Raw genomic sequence first — 26276 nt, 5'->3', positions numbered from 1 at the left:
TCAACTGGCACCTTCATTAAATAGTACCCACAAAACACCAGTCTCAACATCAACAGTGAAGAGGCGACTCCGGGATGCTGGCCTTCTATGCAGAGTTGCAAAGAAAAACCAAGAACCAACCAAACTAACCAACAAACAACTTCATCAGATGACAGTCTTATAACATGTTATTCAATAAATCTATGTTTTGTTCGAAAAATGTGCATATTTCAGGTATAAATCATTTTTACATTGCAGCTACCATCACAGCTACCGTCACAAATAGCACCGAAGCAGACAGAGTAATTACAGACACCAACGTCAAATACCTAAATACTCATCATAAAACATTTCTGAAAAATACATAGTGTACAGCAAATGAAAGACAGGCATCTTGTGATTCCAGCCAATATTTCCGATTTATTAAGTGTTTTACAGCGAAAACACAATATAGCGTTATATTAGCTTACCACAATAGCCAAAAACACAAGCCATTTCCCAGCAGTAAAAGTTAGCGATCGTAACAAACCAGTAAAAGATATATAATTTTTGACTAACCTTGATATTCTTCATCAGATGACAGTCCTATAACATCAGGTTATACATACACTTATGTTTTGTTCGAAAATGTGCATATTTAGAGCTGAAATCAATGGTTATACATTGTGCTAACTTAGCTACTTTTTCCCACAACGTCCGGATTTTTTTCGGACACTTTTTCTGACACACATATTCTGACCAAATAGCTATTCATAAACATAACTAAAAAATACATGTTGTATAGGAAATGATAGATCCACTAGTTCTTAATGCAATCGCCGTGTTAGAATTCTAAAAATAACTTAATTTCGACATACAGATTCGGTATAGCTAGAGTACCCAAAAGCTGGGCGCCGACGACTAGTTCACATGTACGACAGATATATGAAATAGCATCATAAAATGTTTCCTACTTTTGCTGATCTTCCATCAGAATGTTGTACAAGGTGTCCTTTGTCAAGAACAATCGTTGTTTGGATTTAGAACGGCCTCTTTCCCTCTCGATTTAGCAAGCACACTAGCCAAGTGGCACGAATCTCTCCATGTCAACAAACGGAAGAGAACGGAACACGGCAAAACTCCCGAAAAAATTTCAATAATCTGATTAAACTATATTGAAAAAACATACTTTACGATGATATGGTCACATGTATCAAATAAAATCAAAGCCGGAGATAGTAGTCGCCTATAACGACAGCTTTTCAAAAGGCAAATCCAGGTCCCTCTTCGCGCCTTCCTGAAAACAGGAAATGGGGGACACGTCATTCCAAGAGCTGTAATTCGAGTCCAGATCAAGTTACACAGTCCATTTCTTCTCTCACTCCTTGTCGACATCTAGTGGAAGACGTATGAAGTGCATCTAAACTAATAAATAACAAGGACTTTAATAGGCAGCCCCTAGAACAGAGCCTCAATTTCAGACTTTCCAATTCCTGTCAGGAAGTTTGCTGCAAAATGAGTTCTGTTTTACTCACAGATATAATTCAAACGGTTTTAGAAACTAGAGAGTGTTTTCTATCCAATAGTAATAATAATATGCATATTGTACGAGCAAGAATTGAGTACGAGGCCGTTTGAAATGGGCACCTTTTATCTGGCTACTCAATACTGCCCCTGCAGCCCAAACAGGTTAAAACCTTTTCTCAATAGGGGGTGCTGTTGGGACTTTGTAATAATTACGTTCCCAAATTAAACTGCCCCGTACTCAATCTGGGACACTATAAAGGCTCATGGAACGGAAGTACCGTTCTTTTCAACGGGGCGCTTGGCGCAAGAGGGACATCACAATGGCGTCCTGAAAAGCTTTCGTTTTAGCAGTTCTGTATCTCCGGCTCTGATTTAATTTGATTTTTGTCTTAAAAACTTCATAAGGTAGTTAATTTAAACCGACTTATAGCAGTTTATATCAGTTTATTGCGATTTTCTGGGGTTTCTTTGTCACACGCTATCAGGAGTGGACACCTCTCAGGTGGAGGGCTAGCATTAGCTACTATTTCTACAGGAGAAGAGGACATCTTTCAACCAAAAGACGATTGTTCTGGAGAAAGGACACCTTGCCCAAGATTCTGATGGAAGCTCAGCTAATAGTAAGCAGTCTTTATGCTGTTAATTCGTATTTATGTTGACAAATGTCAAATAATAATTCCGCCATGAATTTCGGTGCGGTCTCGCTTTAGCGCACGCTGTATGTTGAAGTAACGTTAATTTTAAAAATGTAACACAGCGATTGCATTAAGAACTAATTTGTCTTTGATTTGCTGTCCAACCTGTATTTTTTAGTCAAGTTTTGGATTAGTTACTGATTAGAATAGGTGCCTCTCCAAAGATTTCTCCCGACATTTTCTGGGCAGCTTGGCAACTTTTCTCATTGTATAACCACGATTTGTGCCACTAAATATGCACATTTTCGAACAAACTCTATATGCATTGTGTAATATGATGTTATAGGACTGTCATCTGAAGAATTCTGATATATTTTGGTGGTTTATACGATATCGCTATTTTTGGCTTGAATCAATGCTGTTGTGATGTTTGCTATTGTGGTAAGCTAATATAACGCTATATTGTTTTTTCGCTGTAAAACACTTAGAAAATCTGAAATATTGGCTGGATTCACAAGATCTGTGTCTTTCATTTGCTGTACGCTGTGTATTTTTAAGAAATGTTTTATGATGAGTAATTAGGTAATACACGATGGTCTCTGTAGTTATTCTAGTTGCTTTGGTGAGAGTTGTGATGGTGGCTGCAATGGTAAACTATGATTTATACCTGAAATATGCACATTTTTCTAACAAAACATATGCTATACAATAAATATGTTATCAGACTGTCATCTGAGGAAGTTGTTTCTTGGTTAGTGGCTATTTATATCTTTATTTGGTCGAAATTGTGATAGCTACCTATGCAGGAAAAAAATGGTGGGAAAAAAAAGTTGTGTCTTTTGCTATCGTGGTTAGCTAATAGATTTACATATTGTGTCTTCCCTGTAAAACATTTTAAAAATCAGAAATGATGGCTGGATTCACAAGATGTGTATCTTTCATCTGGTGTCTTGGACTTGTGATTTAATGATATTTAGACGCTACTATTTACTTGTGACGCTATGCTAGGCTATGCTAGTCAGCTATTTTACTGGTGGGGGTGCTCCCGGACCCGGGATTGGGAGGAAGTAGAAGTTAAGACCCAGAATAAAATGAAAAGATGCTGGAGGAGTGCTTGACACCATCTGTCAAGCATGGTGGAGACAATGTGATGGTCTGGGGGTGCTTTGGGTGGTGGTAAAGTGGGAGATTTGTACAGGGTAAAAGGGATCTTGAAGAAGGATATCACTCCATTTTGCAACGACATGCCATACCCTCTGGACGGCGCTAAATTGGAGCCAATTTCCTCCTACAACAGGACAATGACCCAAAGTACAGCTCCAAACTATGTAAGAACTATTTAGGGAAGAAGCAGTCAGCTGGTATTCTGTCTATAATGGTGTGGCCAGCACAGTCACCAGATCTCAAACCTATTGAACTGATGTGGAAGCAGCTTGACCGTATGGTACGTAAGAAGTGCCCATCAAGACAATCCAACTTGTGGGAGGTGCTTCAGGAAGCATGGGGTGAAATCTCTTCAGGTTACCTCAACAAATTGACAACTAGAATGCCAAAGGTCCACAAGGCTGTAATTGCTGCAAATGCGAGGATTATTTGACGAAAGCAAAGTTTGAAGGACACTTCTTATTACAATTAAAAATAATTATTTATAACCTCGTCAACATCTTGACTATATTTCCTATTCATTTTGCAACTCATTTCATGTATGTTTTCATGGAAAACAAGGACATTTCTAAGTGAAACTTTTGAATGGTAATGTAATGTAATGTGTGTATATATAAAAAAGGAGTTGATCTGCCTGGACACACACACACACACAGTTGAAGTCAGAAGTTTACATACACTTAGGTTGGAGTCATTAAAACTCGTTTTTCAACCACTCCACAAATTTCATTTTAACAAACTATAGTTTTGGCAAGTCGGTTAGAACATCTACTTTGTGCATGACACAAGTAATTTTTCCAACAATTGTTTACAGACAGATTATTTCACGTATAATTCACTATCACAATTCCAGTGGGTCAGAAGTTTACATACACTAAGTTGACTGTGCCTTAAAACAACTTGGAGAATCCAGAAAATGATGTCATGGCTTTAGAAGCTTCTGATAGGCTAATTGACATCATTTGAGTCAATTGGAGGTGTACCTGTGGATGTATTTCAATGCCTACCTTCAAACTCAGTGCCTCTTTGCTTGACATCATGGGAAAATCAAAAGAAATCAGCAAAGAAAAGAAATTGTAGACCTCCAAAAGTCTGGTTCATCCTTGGGAGCAATTTCCAAATGCCTGAAGGTACCATGTTCATCTGTACAAACAATCGTACGCAAGTATAAACACCATGGGACCACGCAGCCTCATACCGCTCAGGAAGGAGACGCGTTCTGTCTCCTAGAGAAGAATGTACTTTGGTGCGAAAAGTGCAAATCAATCCCAGAACAACAGCAAAGGACCTTGTGAAGATGCTGGAGGAAACCGGTACAAAAGTATCTATATCCACAGTAAAAACGAATCCTATAAATCAACGTAACCTGAAAGGCCGCTCAGCAAGGAAGAAGCCACTGCTCCAAAACCGCCATAAAAAAATCCAGACTACGGTTTGCAACTGCATATGGGGACAAAGATTGTACTTTTGGGAGAAATGTCCTCTGGTCTGATGAAACAAAACTAAAACTGTTTGGCCATAATGACCATCGTTATGTTTGGAGGAAAAAAGGGGGAGGCTTGCAAGCCAAAGAACACCATCCCAACCGTGAAGCACGGGGGTGGCAGCATCATGTTGTGGGGGTGCTTTGCTGCAGGAGGGACTGGTGCACTTCACAAAATAGATGGCATCATGAGGAAACAAAATTATGTGGATATGTTGAAGCAACATCTCAGGACATCAGTCAGGAAGTTAAAGCTTGGTCGCAAATGGGTCTTCCAAATGGACAATGACCCCAAGCACACCTCCAAAGTTGAGGCAAAATGGCATAAGGACAACAAAGTCAAGGTATTGGAGTGGCCATCACAAAGCCCTGACCTCAATCCTATAGAAAATTTGTGGGCAGAACTGAAAAAGCGTGTGAGAGCAAAGAGGCCTACAAACCTGACTCAGTTACACCAGCTCTGTCAGGAGGAATGGGCCAAAATTCACCCAACTTATTGTGGGAAGCTTGTGGAAGGCTACCTGAAACGTTTGACCCTAGTTAAACAATTTAAAGGCAATGCTACCAAATACTAATTGAGTGTATGCAAACTTCTGACCCACTGGGAATGTGATGAAAGAAATAAAAGCTGAAATAAATCATTCTCTATTATTCTGACATTTCACATTCTTAAAATAAAGTGGTGATCCTAACTGACCTAAAACAGGGAAATTTTACTTGGATTAAATGTCAGGAATTGTGAAAAACTGAGTTTAAAAAGGTGTATGTAAACTCCAGACTTCAACTGTGTGTGTATATATATATATATATATATATATATATATATATATATATATATATATATATATATATATATATATATATATATATATATATATATATGCACACACAATTCAGGGATTATGTTTAAAATACTCATAAAACATGCAGTAAATGTGTGTACATTTTACTCTTTCAAATATATATATATATATAGTTAAAACAAGACGTCCAGTTACCTACTACTCTGCCAGCAGCAGCGCCAGGGCCTACCGACCCAGTGGTTCGATTGCACTGACAGCTTTTACATTGTTTGCTATGGGAGGGGGGTGAAATTTAAGAGTTTCAGGTCACGGCACAAAGTCAATGGACCATCTTCGGCCGCTGAAATGAGTGCCCAGGTCTTCTGTATCTGTTCTCAGGTAGTCAACAGATGGCGCTCAAGAGCAAAGCGTAATTAAATTGTAAATAAATAATCTTAAGTGTCATTGGGAGCCTGGGAACTAATAAACCGAACATCCAACAACAGTCGAAGGACAGACTGATACACTACCTAGAACCTTCTCACAGACCTGGTAGGACGGGGAAAAAAACATAGCTCAGTGGCTGCCCAATTTGCAACACTGTATTTTGTTTCCCCTGCCGTTCATCAGATTTCTATCTAGTGGAATAGAAGACATGTGTGGACAAAAGAAATGGGTGTATCACAAAGCACAATCACATTAAATTAGCCAGCTACAGTATATATTTTTTATACAAACAACAAATTGTTTGGTTGATTTTTTTTGTTTGTTTTTCTTTGATCAGCAGCTAGCTAGCTAGCGGTAGCTTGCTAGCTCGCATCCAGATTTCCAGATTTCAAAGTAATTTCAGAATGAAAGTTAACTGGGTAGATCCTCATGCTTTGTGGCATTATGCTCGCTATCCACAGTAAGATCATGCGTTTCCACTTGTCGCATCTGTGATTGTTTCGTTCTCCCTGTGCTTGTCACCGGTGCACTCGCTCGTGAGCTGGCTGCTCCTAAAAAGTTGGTAACCTGTTCAAAACAGTGTCATCGTGTCCAGCAGTGGTGATTACATTTTTTACATGCAAAAGTGTAACAGGTGTATTTAGGCTGTTGTTGACATGCACAGACCACTTTATATACAGTATGTTCCCAAAGAAACTACCGGTAGTTTGAAAACCTGCCATAACATTTCTGTCATGCTGAATACCCCGGGTACTCGCCTAATCAGCGGCCGACACTGCCGCCCATATTCCTGTTCTATTAACCATGTATAAAGTGATTTAGAAAAAAGTTATTTCTGATCCGGTTGAACTGGGCCACAGGGCCACAGGGCCTTAGTGGTTGTGGGCCTGGCTGACCTTACTCATGCAGGGCAGAGCAGGGCTGGGGAAGACTTACGAGTGCTGGGGAGGAGATGGCCCCTGCTGCTAGCCAGTCTAATAAAGTATTCATACACACCCTGGGACCACCCAGACCTTTGAAGGGACTGCTGAGCCACCAACCCAATATCAGCCTCACTCAGAAAGGCAGAGCTACAAACATTGATCTGATGTAGAAATAACAGTAAATGTGGGGTACCGTAACATAGGAAGGAAGGGGTGAAGGTAGGGGGAGGAGGTCGTCACCTCGGGATGGGGGACAGACAGCAAACAGTAGGCACTGAATAGACTAGATTAAATGCATGTAAGCATGTACAGTATATCTCTGTGACAAACCAATTCTCTAAAACAAACTGTATGAGATATGTTGATCTGTTTAAAATGACCTTGGCAAAGCAACCCAGTGGGGACTATTCACCAAATACCCTTTTTCATGCCATCTATCTGGGAATTATTATTATTAATTCATAACTTTTATCAAACAAATCATTTGAATAATCTCCCCTCAGATAGGCTCCTCTGACTAATCAGCATGATGAGAATCCTCTAATGAAATCATTCAAAGTCCAATAACTTTCAAGCAGACGCTGTTGATGTTACTTTGTTAAAGCAAACAAAAATCCTTTGAAAACCCTGGTAAGTAGCCTACAGTAAATAGGTCTCAGATTAACTGCCAGTCCTGTTACCTACAATAAACATGTCATTAGGCTAATTGAGCACCTGTGTATTTATGTATAAATCTAAAATGTACTCAAGCTGTGACAAATCAGATTAAGCTGGTTTGTGATGGTTAATACATTTATTATGAAGCATGCCAACTGGAAGGAAAAAAAATATCCACTACTTAAAATCAACGATGCGCTCTCTCTCTGTGCGCATCTGGTCAACTACCAGACATGCAACTCCAGTTTGCTTACCTTGGTGGTAACAATGCATAGGCAGTCCATTCTCCCGAACACTGCAGCAGCCCCGGACCGCTCAGCATCTCATAACGATACAAGGTCCTTATGACCACACAACTACAGCGTGTAGTCAGCACAGCACAGCACACCGCCTCGGTGAGTCAAAGTCCTTCCATGGTGAGGTCAGCATCCTTTGTTTCGCAGGTTAACGGAGGGGCGGGCATGAGTGAATAAAAAAAAAGGATGCTCCATTCGCTTCCACCGATAATAGCAGCTCAAGTAGCTACCGACGCGCACGATAGGCTGGCGCGCTCACAGGAGCATTGCGCTCCCACCCGCACATCATTTCAGCGCGGGTAGTCAGAGCCATGTGGGCTACAGAACCCCACAGTAGTGTAGGATGATGTGTAGAGTGTAGGGCGCTGGTGTATTCTTAACCCCTACAGTCTCATTATTTAGATGAACACTCTCTAGGCTGCTGCTGGTCTAAAACTGTGCTAATCAAGGAATGCTTTCGTCGTAACGGGGCAGCTTTAACAACCTGTCTGGTTTGGAAGAAAAATCACCCCTCAATTAAATCGATTACAATGAAACTCACTCAAATCACACATTTGAAATATAGAAACATTTGAGATGTTCCTAATTTCCAATGTAATATTCTGTAAAACATAATATTCTCTATATATACACGTCATCTATCAACTAAACGTATGGAAAGCTCCCAGACCTCAATATTAAAATAAAAACAGAGGATGTCAGCAGGTAAACATTAGAGACCCAGTGACCTTCAGGGAGGTCTAGCACATGAATATTCCAACAGTCTGGATTCTCAGATGGTGTTCTGTGGAGCATGAAGCCATCAAATGACTTCCCTAAAGGCACAGCCCAGAGTGGACAGACTCCTCACTGGCTCCCTCCACTCTCCCTCACTAGCAACGCTAACACAACAGCCACAGAAAGAAAACGGGGACAAAAATCTGACTAACACTGATAGATGATAGAAAAGCACTGATTTGCCTCGGACCAGAACTCATTTGCAGCAAGTGTGGCGACCCCTTCTTAACTACAAGTAAGATATGTGCTAAGTAATGACAATTAAAAAGATGTCCAGTTATCAGAGGCACCAAGTCTGGTGTAGGCCTAGGTAAGAGTGGACGAATGGGGCAATGGCATTTCGGGAACCGAGACCAGGAGTGAAATGGTACCAGGCGTATATGGAATCTACATGAAATCAGAGCCCAGTGAGTGACTGGATGACATCATGCCATGAGGCAGATACAGTGAGGTCGGAAAGTATTCAGACCCCTTGACTTTTTCCTTACATTACAGCCTTATTATAAAATGTATTCGTTTTTCCCCTCTCATCAATCTACCCGCAATACCCCATAATGACAAAGCAAAAACAGGTTTTTATACATTTTTGCAGGAAATAAATAACTTAAATATAACTTTTACAATATTATTAGGACCCTTTACTCAGTAATCGCTGTACCGTTGGCAGTGATTACAGCCTTAAGTCTTTGCTTGGCACACCAGTATTTGGGGAGTTTCTCCCATTCTTCTCTGCTGCTCCTCTCAAGCTCTGTCAGGTCAGATGGGGAGCGTTGCTGAACAGCTATTTTCAAGTCTCTCTAGAGATGTTCGATCGGGTACAAGGACATTCAGAGACTTGTCCCGAAGCCACTCCTGCATTGTCTTGGCTGTATGCTTAGGGTCATTGTCCTGGAATGAAAACCTTCACCCCAGTCTGAGGTCCTGAGTGCTCTGGAGCAGGTTTTCATCAAGGATCTCTCTATACTTTGTTCTGTTCATCTTTGCCTCGATCCTGACTAGTCTCCCAGTCCCCTCCTCTGAACAACATCCCCACAGCATGATGCTTCCACCACTATGCTCCACCATAGGGATGGTGTCAGGTTTCCTCCAGATGTTTCCTTCAGATGTGACGCTTGGCATTCAGGCCAAAGAGTTCAATCTTGGTTTCATCAGACCTGAGAATTTTGGGTGCTTCTTGGCAAACTCATAGCAGGCTGTGATGTGCATTTTACTGAGGAGTGGCTTCCGCCTGGCCACTCTACCATAAAGGCCTGATTGGTGGAGTGCTGCAGAGATGGGTGTCCTTCTGGAAGGTTCTCCCTTCTCCACAGAGGAACTCTGGAGCTCTGTCAGAGTGACCATCGGGTTCTTGGTCACCTCCCTGATCAAGGCCCTTCTCACCCCGATTTCTCAGTTTTGCCTGGCAGCCAGCTCTAGGAAGAGTCTTGGTGGTTCCAAACTTCTTCCATTTAAGAATGATGGAGGCCACTGTGTTCTTGGGGACCTTCAATGCTGCAGAAATGTTTTGGTACCCTTCCCCAGATCTGTGCCTCGACACGATTCTGTCTCGGAGCTCTACAGACAATTCCTTCAACCTCATGACTTGGTTTTTGCTCTGACGTGCACTGGTCATCAACTGTGGGACATATAGACAGGTGTGTGTCTTTCCAATCAATTGAATTTACCACAGGTGGGACCTCAATCAAGTTGTAGAAACACTCAAGGGTGATCAATGGAAACAGGATGCGCCTGAGATCAATTCCGAGTCTCGTAGCAAAGGGTCTGAATACATACGTAAAAAAGGTATATCTGTTTTGTTATTTTAATAAATTTGCAAACATAAAAAACTGTTGTTTTTTGCTTTGTCATTATGGGGTATTGTATGTAGTGTGATGTGGAATTGTTTTACATTTATTCAATTTTAGAATAATGCTGTGGATGTGGAAAAAGGAAAGGGGTCTGAATAGTTTCTGAATGCACTGTAGATAGGCATGGAATGACAGAACAGAACACACCTCGTCTAAACAGAGTACTCACGTGCCTGAACTCGGCAGAAAAAGATGTTCCTAGCACAAGGAGTATTTCTGTTAGGAGGGGAGAGTCCTACCAAGGCCAGGTTATTGACAGGGAGGAGGGGAGAGAGAGACAATCAATTCATTTCAACAAAGACGTTGCCATGAAAAGTTATCCTTTAAAACGTAGCTTAAAAACTTTAACTAAAAAAAAGGTCTTACAGAGAAATATATTACCCACTGCTTGAACAACTAAACAGGGATAACCCCATTGCAATAGCAAAATATGAGAATATGGATTATTACCAAGCTGACATGGGTGGTGACTGCAAATCACTTTCAGACTCAGTACCTTGAAGGCTTCAGCAACATATTGTTAAAATGAAATATCAATGAATAGAAAGCAGCAACAACAGATCAAACTGACTGGTTGATATCAGGCTGGAACACACAATGACATTTCTTCCAAGCGGCCTAATAGTTGTGCCTAACTATTGTGATGCCACACAAAGATGAACAGATATAACCACAGAGTATAATATCAGGGTGCTATATCTATGGCTATAACCCCATTTTATCTCTCTCGCTCTCTCTCAATACAAACATTTTCATTGTTAAGGAAAAAGGTAACACTTCCTGAGAATTCAAGATGAGATGACGGGAGGACAGGACACCTCTCAGGAGGAAGCGTCCTATGTCTCTTTCACAGATAGTTTGGTAAGATTGACAGAGAGACATACAGAGACAGGACAGGAATGCATAGCCGCTGTATGGTAGAAACCATAGAAATAGAATCCATAGAACAGGCCTCCCTTTTCAAGTCAATGATGTCATCTCTTGGTCGACCAAGAATTGTCTGTTCTTTCAACCAATCAATTGGTTGACATTTTTAAAAACATGCATTTTTCCATATAAAGACACGGGGTTTAATAAAATCAACTATTTGCACTGAGCTTGTCTGATGCTTTAAGCACACCGTTTGAAATAATAATTAAGGTACTCAAGAGGGAGCCAGAGATCTAGATAACCAGAAGGGTGAATTTTTTTTTTTTTTTTTTCTGTTCCCGACCAAACCCTCCTCTTCACAGATTCTGCCATTATGCTCCTGAAGTAGCCTGTAATAGGCTACACCAGGGGTCGACAACCGTTTTCATGTGGAGTGCCAATTTACCTTACTATTTCTACCGATCTGCATGCCAGTTATGATTTTCATACAGCTTAATTTAAATTATAATAACTTATTTATGTTCTATTGCCAACTAAGTAAAAATAGCCTACATAAAGCCAATAAATAAAAACATTGCAGGTAGAAAAAAAGTACTGATAAAAATAAATATCCTACAAATCACATTAGCTACACATGGAGGTTTGTTTGTCTTGTTCCTCTAATTCCATTCATCTTTCTACTCCGCCTGTCTGCAATGAACTTGCAACATTGTATCAAGTCAACTATCAACTGGGTCCAGCCCACAGCTCACACTAGCAAACTTGCAACATTGTATTAATTATTCTGGGCCCTCAGTTTTTGGTTTCCCGCACCAGTGAGCTCCTGACAGACACAGCTTTATTTGCGCAAGGGATAAGAAGTAATCAGGTATTTTATGACGTTTCCACTGGATCAGAGCATTACATTTTGCTCGCCGAGGCTCGGTGGTTATCGAAAGGGAGAAAGCTGGAAAGATTTTTCAGATACATTGAGGAACTATTGTGATTCTCAATGGCTGTAAAAACACACTTTGTTTACTTGCGGTTTGAGGTGAATAAAAAATTACTCTGAGAAGCTTCACAGCTCATTAGTGGTGGTGAGACAATCAGAAAGACTATCAGACAATTAATAAATTGACTAAACTCGTAAAATGTAATAAACCAAAAACTTGATCCTCACAAATGTAGCAGAGTGAGCTCAAACAAAGTGTCCACTCGGACAATGAGAACGGTAAACAATTGTAATAATGATATATTGAATGTATTAACAGAAATTAAAGTAACCAATCAAACAGTGTAGATTAGAAATTATGGGAATGAACGGTAAACATACTACTGGTGATATAAGTAATGGGGAAGTGATAGACCCTAACAATCAAAGAACAAACAAGTCACACAATTAAAATCATGAAATAATGAATGCGCACAAATTGGCAGGAGAGAGATGTGCCTTGGGCATTTTAGCCACACTCTCCTTCTTGAATCAAAATTTCAAATTATACCCGAGAAGCATTATTCTTCACATACTGTAGGCTGAGGAATACTCTCACAGTCCAAAGCAGTAGCCATGTATCGAAAACAAAATGCAATTTCACTTATTTTTATTTTAAAAAATTGGCATGCCAAGGTAAATACCTTGTTCTAGTGGAGTGGGCGCGTGCGTGCCTTACGTTGCCGAAGCCTGTCTTAGTGTGATGGACTGTACCATCCCCGCCGCCGCAACGGATTAGTCCACTCAGACAAGCGGGAATCAGACAGCGGTCTCATGTGCCATAAAAAATTATATATATAATACTTGCGGCAGCTTGATAAAAAAATGAACCGCTGTCGATCAACAGCCTATGACCAAACAATCCACCAGTCGACTAAACGAGGTCAGGCCTAGTGGACAAGCAGCCTATGACCAAACAATCCACCAGTCGACTAAACGAGGTCAGGCCTAGTGGACAAGCAGCCTATGACCAAACAATCCACCAGTCGACTAAACGAGGTCAGGCCTAGTGGACAAGCAGCCATTGTGAGTGTATCCATGAGTTTGCCAGTCACATTTCCAGGGTGAGAGGTTTTCTAAGCCTTTCTATGGATTCAATTTCTATGGTAGAACCACAGTATGGGTGTAGTAGACGGAGAACTAGGAGGGGCAGAGGACCAGGAGGGGCAGAGGACCAGGAGGGGCGTTTGCTCCACATCATCTCATCTCAAAGACAGGCAGCAGTACTGAAGCCACACTACTGTGGTGTACATTAATTATACAGGAGGATCAGCACTTTCTCACACACACACACACACACACACACACGACTAAAACCTAAGCCTAAACACGCAAAGTTCAAGGTATGGTGACTGGGCACACAGCCAGAAACATAGAGCATGGGAACAGTGAGCGGGTTGCCAGTTGCCACAGCAAGCCTATAGGAACAGTGAGCAGCAGTCTGGCTTTATATCACATTCGTTCAAGTGGAGTGGGTTGCCAGATTTGAACAATAAAAACAGAGCTTATACCAGACAAGGTGCTTATAAGTACTTATCACAGTGCTATAAAGTATGCTTACCTCTATGCTGGACGTAAGGCTGCTGGGCAGGGTGTCAGATGTGACAGCGGTAGAGGGGGAGGGAAGGCTGGAGAAGTCCCACAGGGTGACAGGGGGAGCGGGGGGCTCTGCAGGCTTGACTGGCTCGACAGATGTCTGGCCTTCCTGTAAGGTCACTTCATAAAACTCCTGGATATCTGGAGGAGTAGGGAGGAGAATGAGGAAATGGAGAGTAGTGAATCTGTTAGCACTGGGTTTTGTGGTTCTTGGAAAAACACAAATCAGAATATGTTCAACTGGTATATTATGTCTCTGGTTTCAGCATGTACAGTTGAAGTCGGAAGTTTACATACAATAAGGTTGGAGACATTAAAACTCATTTTTCAACCACTCCACAAACCACTCAAACAAACTATAGTTTTGGCAAGTCGGTTAGGATATTTACTTTGTGAGTGACAAGTAATTTTCCAACAATTATTTCACTTAATCACAATTCCAGTGGGTCAGAAGTTTACATACACTAACTTGACTGTGCCTTTATACAGCTTGGAAAATTCCAGAAAATGGAAATCAAAAGTGCAAATCAATCCCAGAACAACAGCAAAGGACCTTGTGAAGATGCTGGAGGAAACAGGTACAAAAGTATCTATATCCACAGTAAAACGAGTCCTATATCGACATAACCTGAAACGCAGCCCAGCAAGAAAGAAGCCCCAGATCCAAAACCGCCATAGAAAAACCAGACTACGGTTTGCAACTGCACATGGGGACAAAGATTGTACTTTTGGGAGAAATGTCCTCTGGTCTGATGAAATAAAACTAGAACTGTTTGGCCATAATGACCATCGTTATGTTTGGAGGAAAAAGGGGGACGCTTGCAAGCCAAAAAACAACATCCCAACCGTGAAGCACGGGGGTGGCAGCATTATGTTGTGGGGGTGCTTTGCTGCAGGAGGGACTGGTGCACTTCACAAAATAGATGGCATCATGAGGAAACAAAATTATGTGGATATATTGAAGCAACATCTCAGGACATCAGTCAGGAAGTTAAAAGCTTGGTCGCAAATGTGTCTTCCAAATGGACAATGACCCCAAGCACACCTCCAAAGTTGAGGCAAAATGGCATAAGGACAACAAAGTCAAGGTATTGGAGTGGCCATCACAAAGCCCTGACCTCAATCCTATAGAAAATTTGTTGGCAGAACTGAAAAAGCGTGTGAGAGCAAAGAGGCCTACAAACCTGACTCAGTTACACCAGCTCTGTCAGGAGGAATGGGCCAAAATTCACCCAACTTATTGTGGGAAGCGTGTGGAAGGCTACCTGAAACGTTTGACCCAAGTAAACAATTTAAAGGCAATGCCACCAAATACTAATTGAGTGTATGTAAACGTCTGACCCACTGGGAATGTGATGAAAGACATAAAAAAAGGTAAAATAAATCATTCTCTCTACTATTATTCTGACATTTCACATTCATAAAATAAAGTGGTGATCCTAACTGACCTAAAACAGGGAATTTTTACTGGGATTAAATGTCAGGAATTGTTTAAATGTATTTGGCTAAGGTGTATGCAAACTTCCGACTTACACTTACTTACAGTTGGTCTCAGCATGTTAGTAAGTGTACAGTTGAAGTTTACATACACCTTAGCCAAATACATTTAAACTCAATTCCTGACTTTTCGCACCGAAGTACGTTCATCTCTAGGAGACAGAACGCGTCTCCTTCCTGAGCGGTATGACGGCTGCGCGGTCCCATGGTGTTTATACTTGCGTACTATTGTTTGTACAGATGAATGTGATACCTTCAGGCGTTTGGAAATTGCTCCCAAGGATGAACCAGACTTGTGGAGGTCTACAATTTAGATTTTTGATTTTACCATGATGTCAAGCAATGAGGCACTGAGTTTGAAGGTAGGCCTTGAAATACATCCACAGGTACACCTCCAATTGACTCAAATGATGTCAATTAGCCTATCAGAAGCTTCTAATGCCATGACATAATTTTCTGGATTCTCTAAGCTGTTTAAAGGCACAGTCAACTTAGTGTATGTAAACTTCTGACCCACTGGAATTGTGATTCAGTGAATTATACGTGAAATAATTGTAAACAATTGTTGGAAAAATTACTTGTGTCATGCACAAAGTAGATGTCCTAACCGACTTGCCAAAACTATAGTTTGTTAACAAGAAATTTGTGGAGTGGTTGAAAAATGAGTTTTAAATGACTCCAACCTAAGTGTATGTAAACTTCCAACTTCAGCTGTATTTCAGTATGGTCTCAGCATGTTAGTAAGTGTATTTCAGTATGTCTCAGCATGTTAGTAAGTGTATGTCTCAAGAGGCTACATAATCTGATAAATGTTTAACTTGAGTATGGATAATGTGTTTACTATAAATCCAGTCGGACAACAAAATAAGTTAGGAATAATTAACCATTTGTAGTAGTACCACACACACATCGCACTCGTGTACGTATAGAGTAACAGTATACTGTCAGGCATATGATGTATCTGAGCTATGTACAAGTAGCATGTTACATGAGTAAGGGCTGATGACACTAGTTCAGAGAACCAGTAGTGTAAAGGCCAAGCCTAGCTATCCCTGTGAGCCGTGTCAGATGTTGATGCTCTTCATTCCCATTCAATATGACCTTAACTTTAAGGATATAACAGCTAAAGAGAGATTTCAAATAGACCTACTACTTGAACCCATGAATTACATGTACACAATTCTAAATGGCAAAACTATCAGCGAGACCCGTCTTAACTAAATCATAAAAAGAATGTGGCCAAATCAGCTACCTCTAAAGTATTCTCAAATAACTTCCTATAAATATCCAAAACAATTTTAAAATACTTACAGTACCAGTCAAAAGTGGACACAACTACTCATTCAAGGGTTTTCTTTATTTTGACTATTTTCTACATTGTAGTGAAGATGCGACTCTGGGATGCTGGCCTTCTAGGCAGAGTTGCAAAGAAAAAGCCATATCTCAGAATGGCCAATAAAAATAAAAGATTAACATGGGCAAAAGAACACAGACACTGGACAGAGGAACTCTGCCTAGAAGGCCAGCATCCCGGAGTCGCCTCTTCACTGTTGACGTTGAGACTGGTGTTTTGCGGGTTTTATTTAATGAAACTGCCTGTTGAATACTTATGAGGCGTCCGTTTCTCAAACTAGGCACTCTAATGTCATTGTCCTCTTGGTCAGTTGTGCACCGGGGCTTCCCACTCCTCTTTCTATTCTGGTTAGAGCCAGTTTGCGCTGTTCTGTGAAGGGAGTAGTATGCAGCATTGTACGAGATTTTCAGTTTCTTGGCAATTTCTCACATGGAATAGCCTTCATTTCTCAGAACAAGAATAGACTGAAGAGTTTCAGAAGAAAGGACTTAGTTTCTGGCCATTTTGAGCCTGTAATCGAGCCCACAAATGCTGACGATCCAGATACTCAACTAGTCTAAAGATGGCCAGTTTTATTGATTTTTTTAAATCAGCACAACAGTTTTCAGCCGTGCTAACATAATTGCAAAAGGGTTTTCTAATGATCAATTAGTCTTTTAAAATGATAAACTTGGATTAGCTAACACAACGTGCCATTGGAACACAGGACTGATGTTTGCTGATAATGGGCCTCTGTACACCTATGTAGATATTCCATTTAAAAAAAAATATATATCTCTAAAAAATAAATCAGCCGTTTCCAGCTACAATAGTCATTTACAACATTAACAATGTCTACACTGTATTTCTGATGAATTTGATGTTATTCAACAGACAAAAGAATTCGCTTTTCTTTTTTTTTCTTCTTTTTTTTTTAAGTGACCCCAAACTTTTGAACAGTAGTGTATATTTTATATTTGAGATTCTTCAAAGTAGGCACCCTTTGCCTTGATGACAGCTTTGCACACTCTTGGCATTCTCTCAACCAGCTTCATGAGGTAGTCACCTGGAATGCATTTCAATTAACAGGTGTGCCATGTTAAAAGTTCATTTGTGGAATTTCTTTCCTTCTTAATGCATTTGAGCCAATCAGTTGTGTTATGACAAGGTAGGGGTGGTATACAGAAGATAGCCCTATTTGGTAAAAGACCAAGTCCATATTATGGCAAGAACAGCTCAAATAAGCAGAGAAATGACAGTCCATCATTACTTTAAGACATGAAGGTCAGTCAATAAAGAACATTTCAAGAACTTTTAAAGTTTCTTCAAGTGCGGTCGGAAAAACCATCAAACACTATGAAACTGGCTCTCATGAGGAAAGGAAGACCCAGAGTTACCTCTGCTGCAGAGGATAAGTTCATTAGAGCTCCCAGCCTCAGAAATTGCAGCCCACAAATAAATGCTTCACAGAGTTCAAGTAACAGAGACATCTCAACATCAACTGTTCAGAAGAGACTGCATGAAATCAGGCCTTCATGGTTGAATTGCTGCAAAGAAACCACTACGAAAAGGACACCAATAAGAAGAGACTTGCTTGGGTCAAAAAACACGAGCAATGGACATTAGACCGTGGAAATCTGTCCTTTGGTGTAATGAGTCCAAATTTGAGATCTTGTTCATCGAGTAGATGAACGGATGATCTCTGCATGTGTGTTTCCCACCGTGAAGCATGGTTGTGGTGTGATGGTGCTTTACTAGTGACGCTGTCAGTGATTTATTTAGAATTCAAGGCACACTTAACCAGCATGGCTACAACAGCATTCTGCAGTGATACGCCATCCCATCTGGTTTGCGCTTAGTGGGACTATCATTTGTTTTTCAAAAGGACAATGACCTAACACACCTCCAGGCTGTGTAAGTATTTGACCAAGAAGGAGAGTGATGGAGCAGCAGCCAACAAGTGCTCATCATGTGTGTGAACTCCAAGACGGTTGGAAAAGCCTTCCAGATGAAGCTGGTTGAGAGAATGCCAAGAGTGTGCAAAGCGGTCATCAAGGCAAAGGGTGGCTACATTGAAGAATCAAAAATGTAAAATATATTTCGATTTGTTTAACACTTTTTTGGTTACTACATGATTCGACATGTGTTATTTCATAGTTTTGATGTCTTCACTATTATTCTACAATGTAGAAAATTGTCAAAATAAACAAAAACCCTTGAATGAGTAGGTGTGTCCAAACTTTTGAGTGGTACAGTATTTCCAAAGACAATATTTCAAATATCCTTAGGACCAAACATACCTGGATTCAAATGCAGTGAATATTTAAAGATGCACTATGCAGAAATCGCGCCGCCATTTCCAGGGGGTTAAAATTCTAATATAGTTTGCCTAACAAAACTTAAAAGACAAACTGAAACACTTTAGTAAGTTAAGGTGATTTTGATAACCAAATGTGATAAAGATGCATGTTCCTACCCTTAAAACTGCTGAAAAAAACTCATATTTCAGTTAAAACATTTGAAAATTGCCTCATCTGACTAGGCGCTGAGGCCACACCTCTCCATCTTGTGCTAGGCGCTGAGGCCACACCTCTCCATCTTGTGCTAGGCGCTGAGGCCACACCTCTCCATCTTGTGCTAGGCGCTGAGGCCACACCTCTCCATCTTGTGCTAGGCGCTGAGGCCACACCTCTCCATCTTGTGCTAGGCGCTGAGGCCACACCTCTCCATCTTGTGCTAGGCGCTGAGGCCACACCTCTCCATCTTGTGCTAGGCGCTGAGGCCACACCTCTCCATCTTGTGCTAGGCGCTGAGGCCACACCTCTCCATCTTGTGCTAGGCGCTGAGGCCACACCTCTCCATCTTGTGCTAGGCGCTGAGGCCACACCTCCCCATCTTGTGCTAGGCGCTGAGGCCACACCTCTCCATCTTGTGCTAGGCGCTGAGGCCACACCTCTCCATCTTGTGCTAGGCGCTGAGGCCACACCTCTCCATCTTGTGCTAGGCGCTGAGGCCACACCTCTCCATCTTGTGCTAGGCGCGGAGGCCACACCTCTCCATCTTGTGCTAGGCGCTGAGGCCACACCTCTCCATCTTGTGCTAGGCGCTGAGGCCACACCTCTCCATCTTGTGCTAGGCGCTGAGGCCACACCTCTCCATCTTGTGCTAGGCGCGGAGGCCACACCTCTCCATCTTGTGCTAGGCGCTGAGGCCACACCTCTCCATCTTGTGCTAGGCGCTGAGGCCACACCTCTCCATCTTGTGCTAGGCACTCGAAAAACATATGTTCTAAAAACATTTTCATAACATCACGTTCAACAAGGTTACCCAACATCGACATGTAAAACCATGTAGGTTGATTTGAGCGTTTCAGTTCCACTTTAAGAACGGGAAGCCAGGTAGTATTTGAAGCCAGGTAGTATTTGAAGCCAGGTAGTATTTGAAGCCAGGTCTGAATGAAACTAGTAGTGAATAGTATGATACAAGCACAGGAAATGCTAAGTTGCCACAAACAAGGTGGTGCAGAATGACAGAAAAAGTTAAAACTAGAGCCCAACCAATATTTTTGGGGGGTCCAAAACCAATTCTGATTATTTTTTGGGGGGGACAAAGCTTAGCGATACCAATATACTGATATACTGTTTAACAACGGGGAAATGAACGTGTCGTTTTTACACACTGAGCTCTAGGCTTGGGCAGTATACCGGGGTATTTGGAGAGAAAAAACACGGGATGGTTTTTCAGCACCGTTGAAACTATTTATTTTAGTTTTTTTTATACATTTGAATATTTGTAGGTACTCTTTAAGCAAATACCTGCATTCAACTTGTGCAATACTTTAGGAGATAAGGAACATTGTGTTCTTCATTTCACCTGTCACATTATTATGAAGCTTACAGTAGTCCCCAGTCACGTGGTGTTTGTTTACAAGCACCACAATGACAAGAGACCAGAGCCTTGTGAATCACTCGCTGTTGTGCAGCATGCATCAGGTGTTCTAAGTACAGTATGGAAATCACAACTAAATGTTTGCTAGCTAGATATAAGTTAACTGTCTAAGATGTGCTAAATGCTCTGCAGTTGTGCATTTGGGTTTCTAATGTAGTAGCTAGTTAGCCATCTAGCTAAGTGGTTAGCGTCTTCCGATATCAAGCATTCGCCTGGTAATAGCAGAGAATAAAGAGCCTTGCTGAATAATATTTGTTTGTGTGCATGCAGCAAACTGTGAGTAGCATTTTTTTAGTTACTTGTATAAATTGTCAGAAACTGTACAAAATGTTTGCAATGTGTTCCCCGGGGGCCGATGGCGTGGATGTCGATTATGGCAGCCTCCCGCACCTCTCTGATTCAGAGGGGTTGGGTTAAATGCGGAAGACACATTTCAGTTGAACAACTGACTAGGTATCCCCCTTTTCCCAATGTACTCATTAGCATTTACACGGAACAAAAATATAAAACGCAATATGTAAAGTGTTGGTCCCATGTTTCATGAGCTGAAATAAAATATCACAGAAATGTTCCATACGCACAAAAAGCTTATTTCTCTCAAATGTTTGTGCACAAATTTGTTTACATCCCTGTTTGTGAGCATTTCTCCTTTGCCAAGATAATCCATCCACCTGACAGGTGTGGCATACCAAGAAGCTGATTAAACAGCATGATCATTACACAGGTGCACCTTGTGCTGGGGACAATAAAAGGCCTCTCCAGGGAATTTGGCAGTACGTACAACAGCCCTCACAACCGCAGACCACGTGTAATGGTGCCGTGTGGGCGAGCAGTTTGCTGATGTCAACGTTGTGAACAGAGTGCCCCATGGTGGCGGTGGGATTATGGTATGGGCAGGCATAAACTACGGACAACGAACACAACTGCATTTTATTGATGGCAATTTGAATACACAGAAATACCATTACGAGATCCTGAGGCCTATTGTGAGGCCCATTTTTTGTTAAAGTTATCTGTGTATTCCCAGTCATGTGAAATCCATAGATTAGGGCCTAATGAATTTATTTAAATTGACTTATTTCCTCATATGAACTGTAACTCAGTAAAATCTTAGAAATTGTTGCATTTTGCGTCTTTTTTGTTGTTGTTAAGTATAGTTTGCATTCTCTATGGGATTTTACATGTACTTGTTAGCATTGCTAACCTTCGGATGACAGAGTATCAGTGGGGTTTGAATACAGCGCCCCTTGTGTTCAGTGCCGGTACTACCAAATATCCCAATATGGCACAAGGTCAGTATGAAGGTACACCAGTCTGGATACCGCATAAGCTTACTGAGTTCTCATAAATTGTTATGCAAAAGAGCAATTGTCCATGTAATATGGTTCAAATGTCGATTTCTTACATTGTGAAAATAATGACATATGACAATGGCCCCAAATGATCAGAGCGGGGCGGCAGGTAGCCTAGTGGTTAGAGCATTGGACTAGTAACCAAAAGGTTGCAAGATCAGCTGACAAGGTAAAAATCTGTCGTTCTGCCCCTGAACAAGGCAGTTAACCCACTGTTCCTAGGCTGCCATTGAAAATAAGAATTTGTTCTTAACTGACTTGCCTAGTTAAAGGTTAAATAATTTTTTATTTTTTGATATTCTTTCACCCCTACCCTGATATTCTTTTTTCCCCCCCATCCTAAATATTGAATATTGGTTATCAATGTAGGTTCATATCTAGTTCAAACATTGATTTTATTCTTTATGTTTTCCATTCTGTGATTGAACTGTAGATCTTATCTGGATCTGATCCTTCACTGAAACAAACTAAATGACAATTAGCTCTCACATCGTGTGCACACTACCCATTTCAGCCCTTCACTCACGACTTGGCTATGTTTAGCCTTTCACTAGGGAGCTTAGCTTGGCTAACTGCTTGGTAAACACGGTACATGTGGCAGGTTTACAGACGGGCAAACAGGACCGGTAGGGATTCAAAACCCAATCACCAGAGACTACACTAGCGTATGGTACTGGGTTGGTGTAACTGATTGATGATTACTACAGAAGTTCTGTGTTGCCATGCCGATGTAGAGGAAGTCACTGTGAGGTCAGGCTACAGAACTTCACACCACTTGAACAGGAGAAGAAGAGAAAAATAACAGCCTCATGCTGACTAAGCAAAAATATCTCGTAAAAGGAAAAGAAGCAGATGTCGATTAAAAGGAACACGTCTTCACATCATCTTGCATTTTGTGGGAACTAAATACAAACAGGCCTATCAGAAACAGTTTTTAGTAAAGTCTGCAGATGTTGGCTACAAACGTTTTGAGAATCCAAACAAATGTCATGGTGGAGCATTTGATGCCCACATGGATGATAGTTTGCCTGAATTTGTAGTGTACATCAACACCATCATCACAGAAACCCTAGACTCACTCCAATTCACATACCGCCCCAACAGATCCACAGATGACACAATCTCTATTGCACTCCACACTGCCCTTTCCCACTTGGACAAAAAGGAACACCTATGTGAGAATGCTGTTCATTGACTACAGCTCAGCGTTCAACACCATAGTGCCCTCAAAGCTCATCAATAAGCTAAGGACCCTGGGACTAAACACCTCCCTCTGCAACTGGATCCTGAGCTTCCTGACGGGCCGCCCCCAGGTGGTAAGCAGGCAACAACACATCTGGCAACCTCATCCTTAACACATGGGGTGTGTGCTTAGTCCCCACCTGTACTCCCTGTTCAACCACGACTGCGTGGCCAAGCACGACTCCAACACTATCATTAAGTCTGCAGACAACAACTGTGGTAGGCCTGGTCCCCGACAACAATGAGACCACCTATAGGGAGGAGGTCAGAGACCTGGCAGTGTGGTGCCAGGTCAACAACCTCTCCCTCAACATGATCAAGACAAAGGAGATGTTTGTGGACAACAGGAAAAGGATGACCAAGCACACCCCCATTCTCATTGACAGGGCTGTAGTGGAGCAGGTTGAGAGCTTCAAGTTCCTTGGTGTCCACATCAACAAACTATCATGGTCCAAACACACTAAGACAGTGGTGAAGAGGGCACGACAACGCCTATTCCCCCTCAGGAGACTGAAAATATTTGGCATGGGTCCTCAGATCCTCAAAAAGTAATACAGCTACACCATCGAGAGCATCCTGACTGGCTGCATCACCGCCTGATATGGCAACTGCAAGGCGCTACAGAGGGTAGTGCGTACGGCCCAGAACATCCCTGGGGCTACGCTTCCTGCCATCCAGGACCTCTATATCAGGCGGTATCAGAGGAAGGCCCTAAAAATTGCCAAAGACTCCAGCCCCCATTGTCATAGACCGTTCTCTCTGCTTCTGCACGGCAAGCGGTACCGGAGCGCCAAGTCTAGGTCCAAAAGGCTTCTTAAACCTCTTAAGGTTCTCTACAGATCGGTGTCCCACCCTCGGGACGGTTGAGCTAATGTGCGCGAATGCGATTAGCATGAGGTTGTAAGTAACAAGAACATTTCCCAGGACATAGACATATCTGATGTTGGCAGAAAGCTTAAAATTCTTGTTAATCTAACTACACTGTCCAATTTACAGTAGTTATTACAGTGAAAGAACTTGAAAAGTTAATAAACCAATTAGGCCCATTTGGGCATTCTTGATACAATTTTGAACAGAAATGCAATGGATGGTTCATTGGATCAGTCTAAAACGTTGCACATATGTAACGGATGTGAAATGGCTAGCTAGTTAGCGGTGGTGCGCGCTAATAGCGTTTCAATCGGTTACGTCACTTGCTCTGAGACTTGAAGTAGGGTTTCCCCTTGCTCTGCAAGGGCCGCGGCTTTTGTGGAGCGATGGGTAACAACGCTTCGTGGGTGAATGTTGTTGATGTATGCAGAGGGTCCCTGGTTCGCGCCCGTGTCGGGGCGAGGGGAAACAGTTGGATTTTTCTTTGTATTATCTTTTACCAGATCTAATGTGTTATATTCTCCTACATAAATTTCACATTTCCACAAACTTCAAAGTGTTTCCTTTCAAATGGCCACCGGACTATTTTATTGACCCCCGCTCCCATTTTATTTATTTTTTACACTGCTGCTACTCGCCGTTTATTATCTATGCATAGTTACTTTCCCCCGACCTACATGTACATATTACCTCAATTACCTCGACTAACCTGTACCCCCACACATTGACTCGGTACCAGTACCCCCTGTATATAGCCTCGTTATTGTTACTTTTATTATTTCTTTACTTTAGTTTATTTAGTAAATATTTTCATAAAACTGCATTGTTGGTTAAGGGCTTGTAAGTAAGCATTTTAGAGTAAGGTCTACACCTGTTTATTCGGCACATGTGACAAATAAAATGTGATATTTATATCTCTGAGTTAGGCATGGTTCTGCAGAGGGCACAGCTGCCCTGCCCTGTCCTTCCTCCAGTCAGTATGATACCAACATGGAGGGTTGTTTGCAGGGCATGGCAGAGCTTAGACCAGGTAAGGTGGTGAGGCTCTGATACACAACACTTAAAGGGAGAGCCCAAGATTATTAAGCTCCGTCTCAGGTTACAACCTGCCACAGGAAGGAATTACACTGGAGGGAACCCCCATGGTAAACCACTTACCTTACATCATATGTGAGAGAAAGTACAGCACTACAGCTTAGAACTAGTGTATTCCTCAGTCAGTCTAGCGTTTACATATGTAGTCCTACACAGGGTTAAAGTTAGTCAAGGTCCCTGACCTCTAACCCATGGGCACCAGGTCAAGGCATGTTGACTCTGACCTGCTAAGAGGGGACTGACCTGTGAAGGCAGGTCAGCAAGTCATCATACCATTACCAGATACCTGAGCTTGGAGGCCAGAGAAGAGTGTGTAGGAGAAAAGCGCACACACACACACAGGATAAGGCTGCTTATAGCAGGCCCAGCATAGCAAGTCCTTTACAACTTAGTGTTTGACATTTCATCCCGACAGTAGAGGATGCCTGGTTATTCCTTAAAAGTGCCTTCCTCACCATCTTAAATAAGCATGCCCCATTCAAAAAATGTAGAACTAAGAACAGCCCTTGGTTCACTCCAGACCGGACTGCCCTTGACCAGCACAAAAACATCCTGTGGCATACTGCATTAGCATCGAATAGCCCCCGCGATATGCAACTTTTCAGGGAAGTTAGGAACAAATATACAGTCAGTTAAGAAAGCAAAGGCTAGCTTTTTCAAACAGAAATGTTCATCCTGTAGCACAAACTCCAAAATGTTTTGGGACACTGAAGTCCATGGAGAATAAGAGCACCTCTTCCCAGCTGCCCACTGCACTGAGGGTAGGTAACACGGTCACCACCGATAAATCTACGGTAATCGAGAATTTCAATAAGCATTTTTCTACGGCTGGCCATGCTTTCCACCTGGCTACCCCTACCCCGGCCAACAGCTCTGCCCCCCCCACAGCAACTCCCCCCCCCCCCCCCCCCCTACTTCTCCTTCACCCAAATCCAGATAGCAGATGTTCTGAAAGAGCTGCAAAATCTACAAATCAGCTGGGCTAGAAAATCTGGACCCTCTCTAAA

General features: G+C 41.8%; 1 protein-coding gene across 4 annotated transcripts in view; it reads right to left on the bottom strand.

Moving 5' to 3' along the window:
- LOC120055060 (disks large homolog 1-like) overlaps positions 1-26276 on the bottom strand; it is a 282572-nt gene that overhangs the window by 248265 nt on the left and 8031 nt on the right. For all 4 annotated transcript variants that reach the window (XM_039002927.1, XM_039002928.1, XM_039002929.1 and 1 more), the window contains exon 3: positions 13898-14073. In XM_039002927.1, the coding sequence (XP_038858855.1) occupies positions 13898-14073 (176 nt within the window). The remainder of the gene's footprint in view (positions 1-13897; positions 14074-26276) is intronic.

This window comes from Salvelinus namaycush, chromosome 10 (assembly GCF_016432855.1).
Source record: "Salvelinus namaycush isolate Seneca chromosome 10, SaNama_1.0, whole genome shotgun sequence".
Classification (NCBI taxonomy): Eukaryota; Metazoa; Chordata; class Actinopteri; order Salmoniformes; family Salmonidae; genus Salvelinus; species Salvelinus namaycush.
Note: the sequence above shows the minus strand (reverse complement) of the source record. Positions and strands in the feature narration are given on the sequence as shown.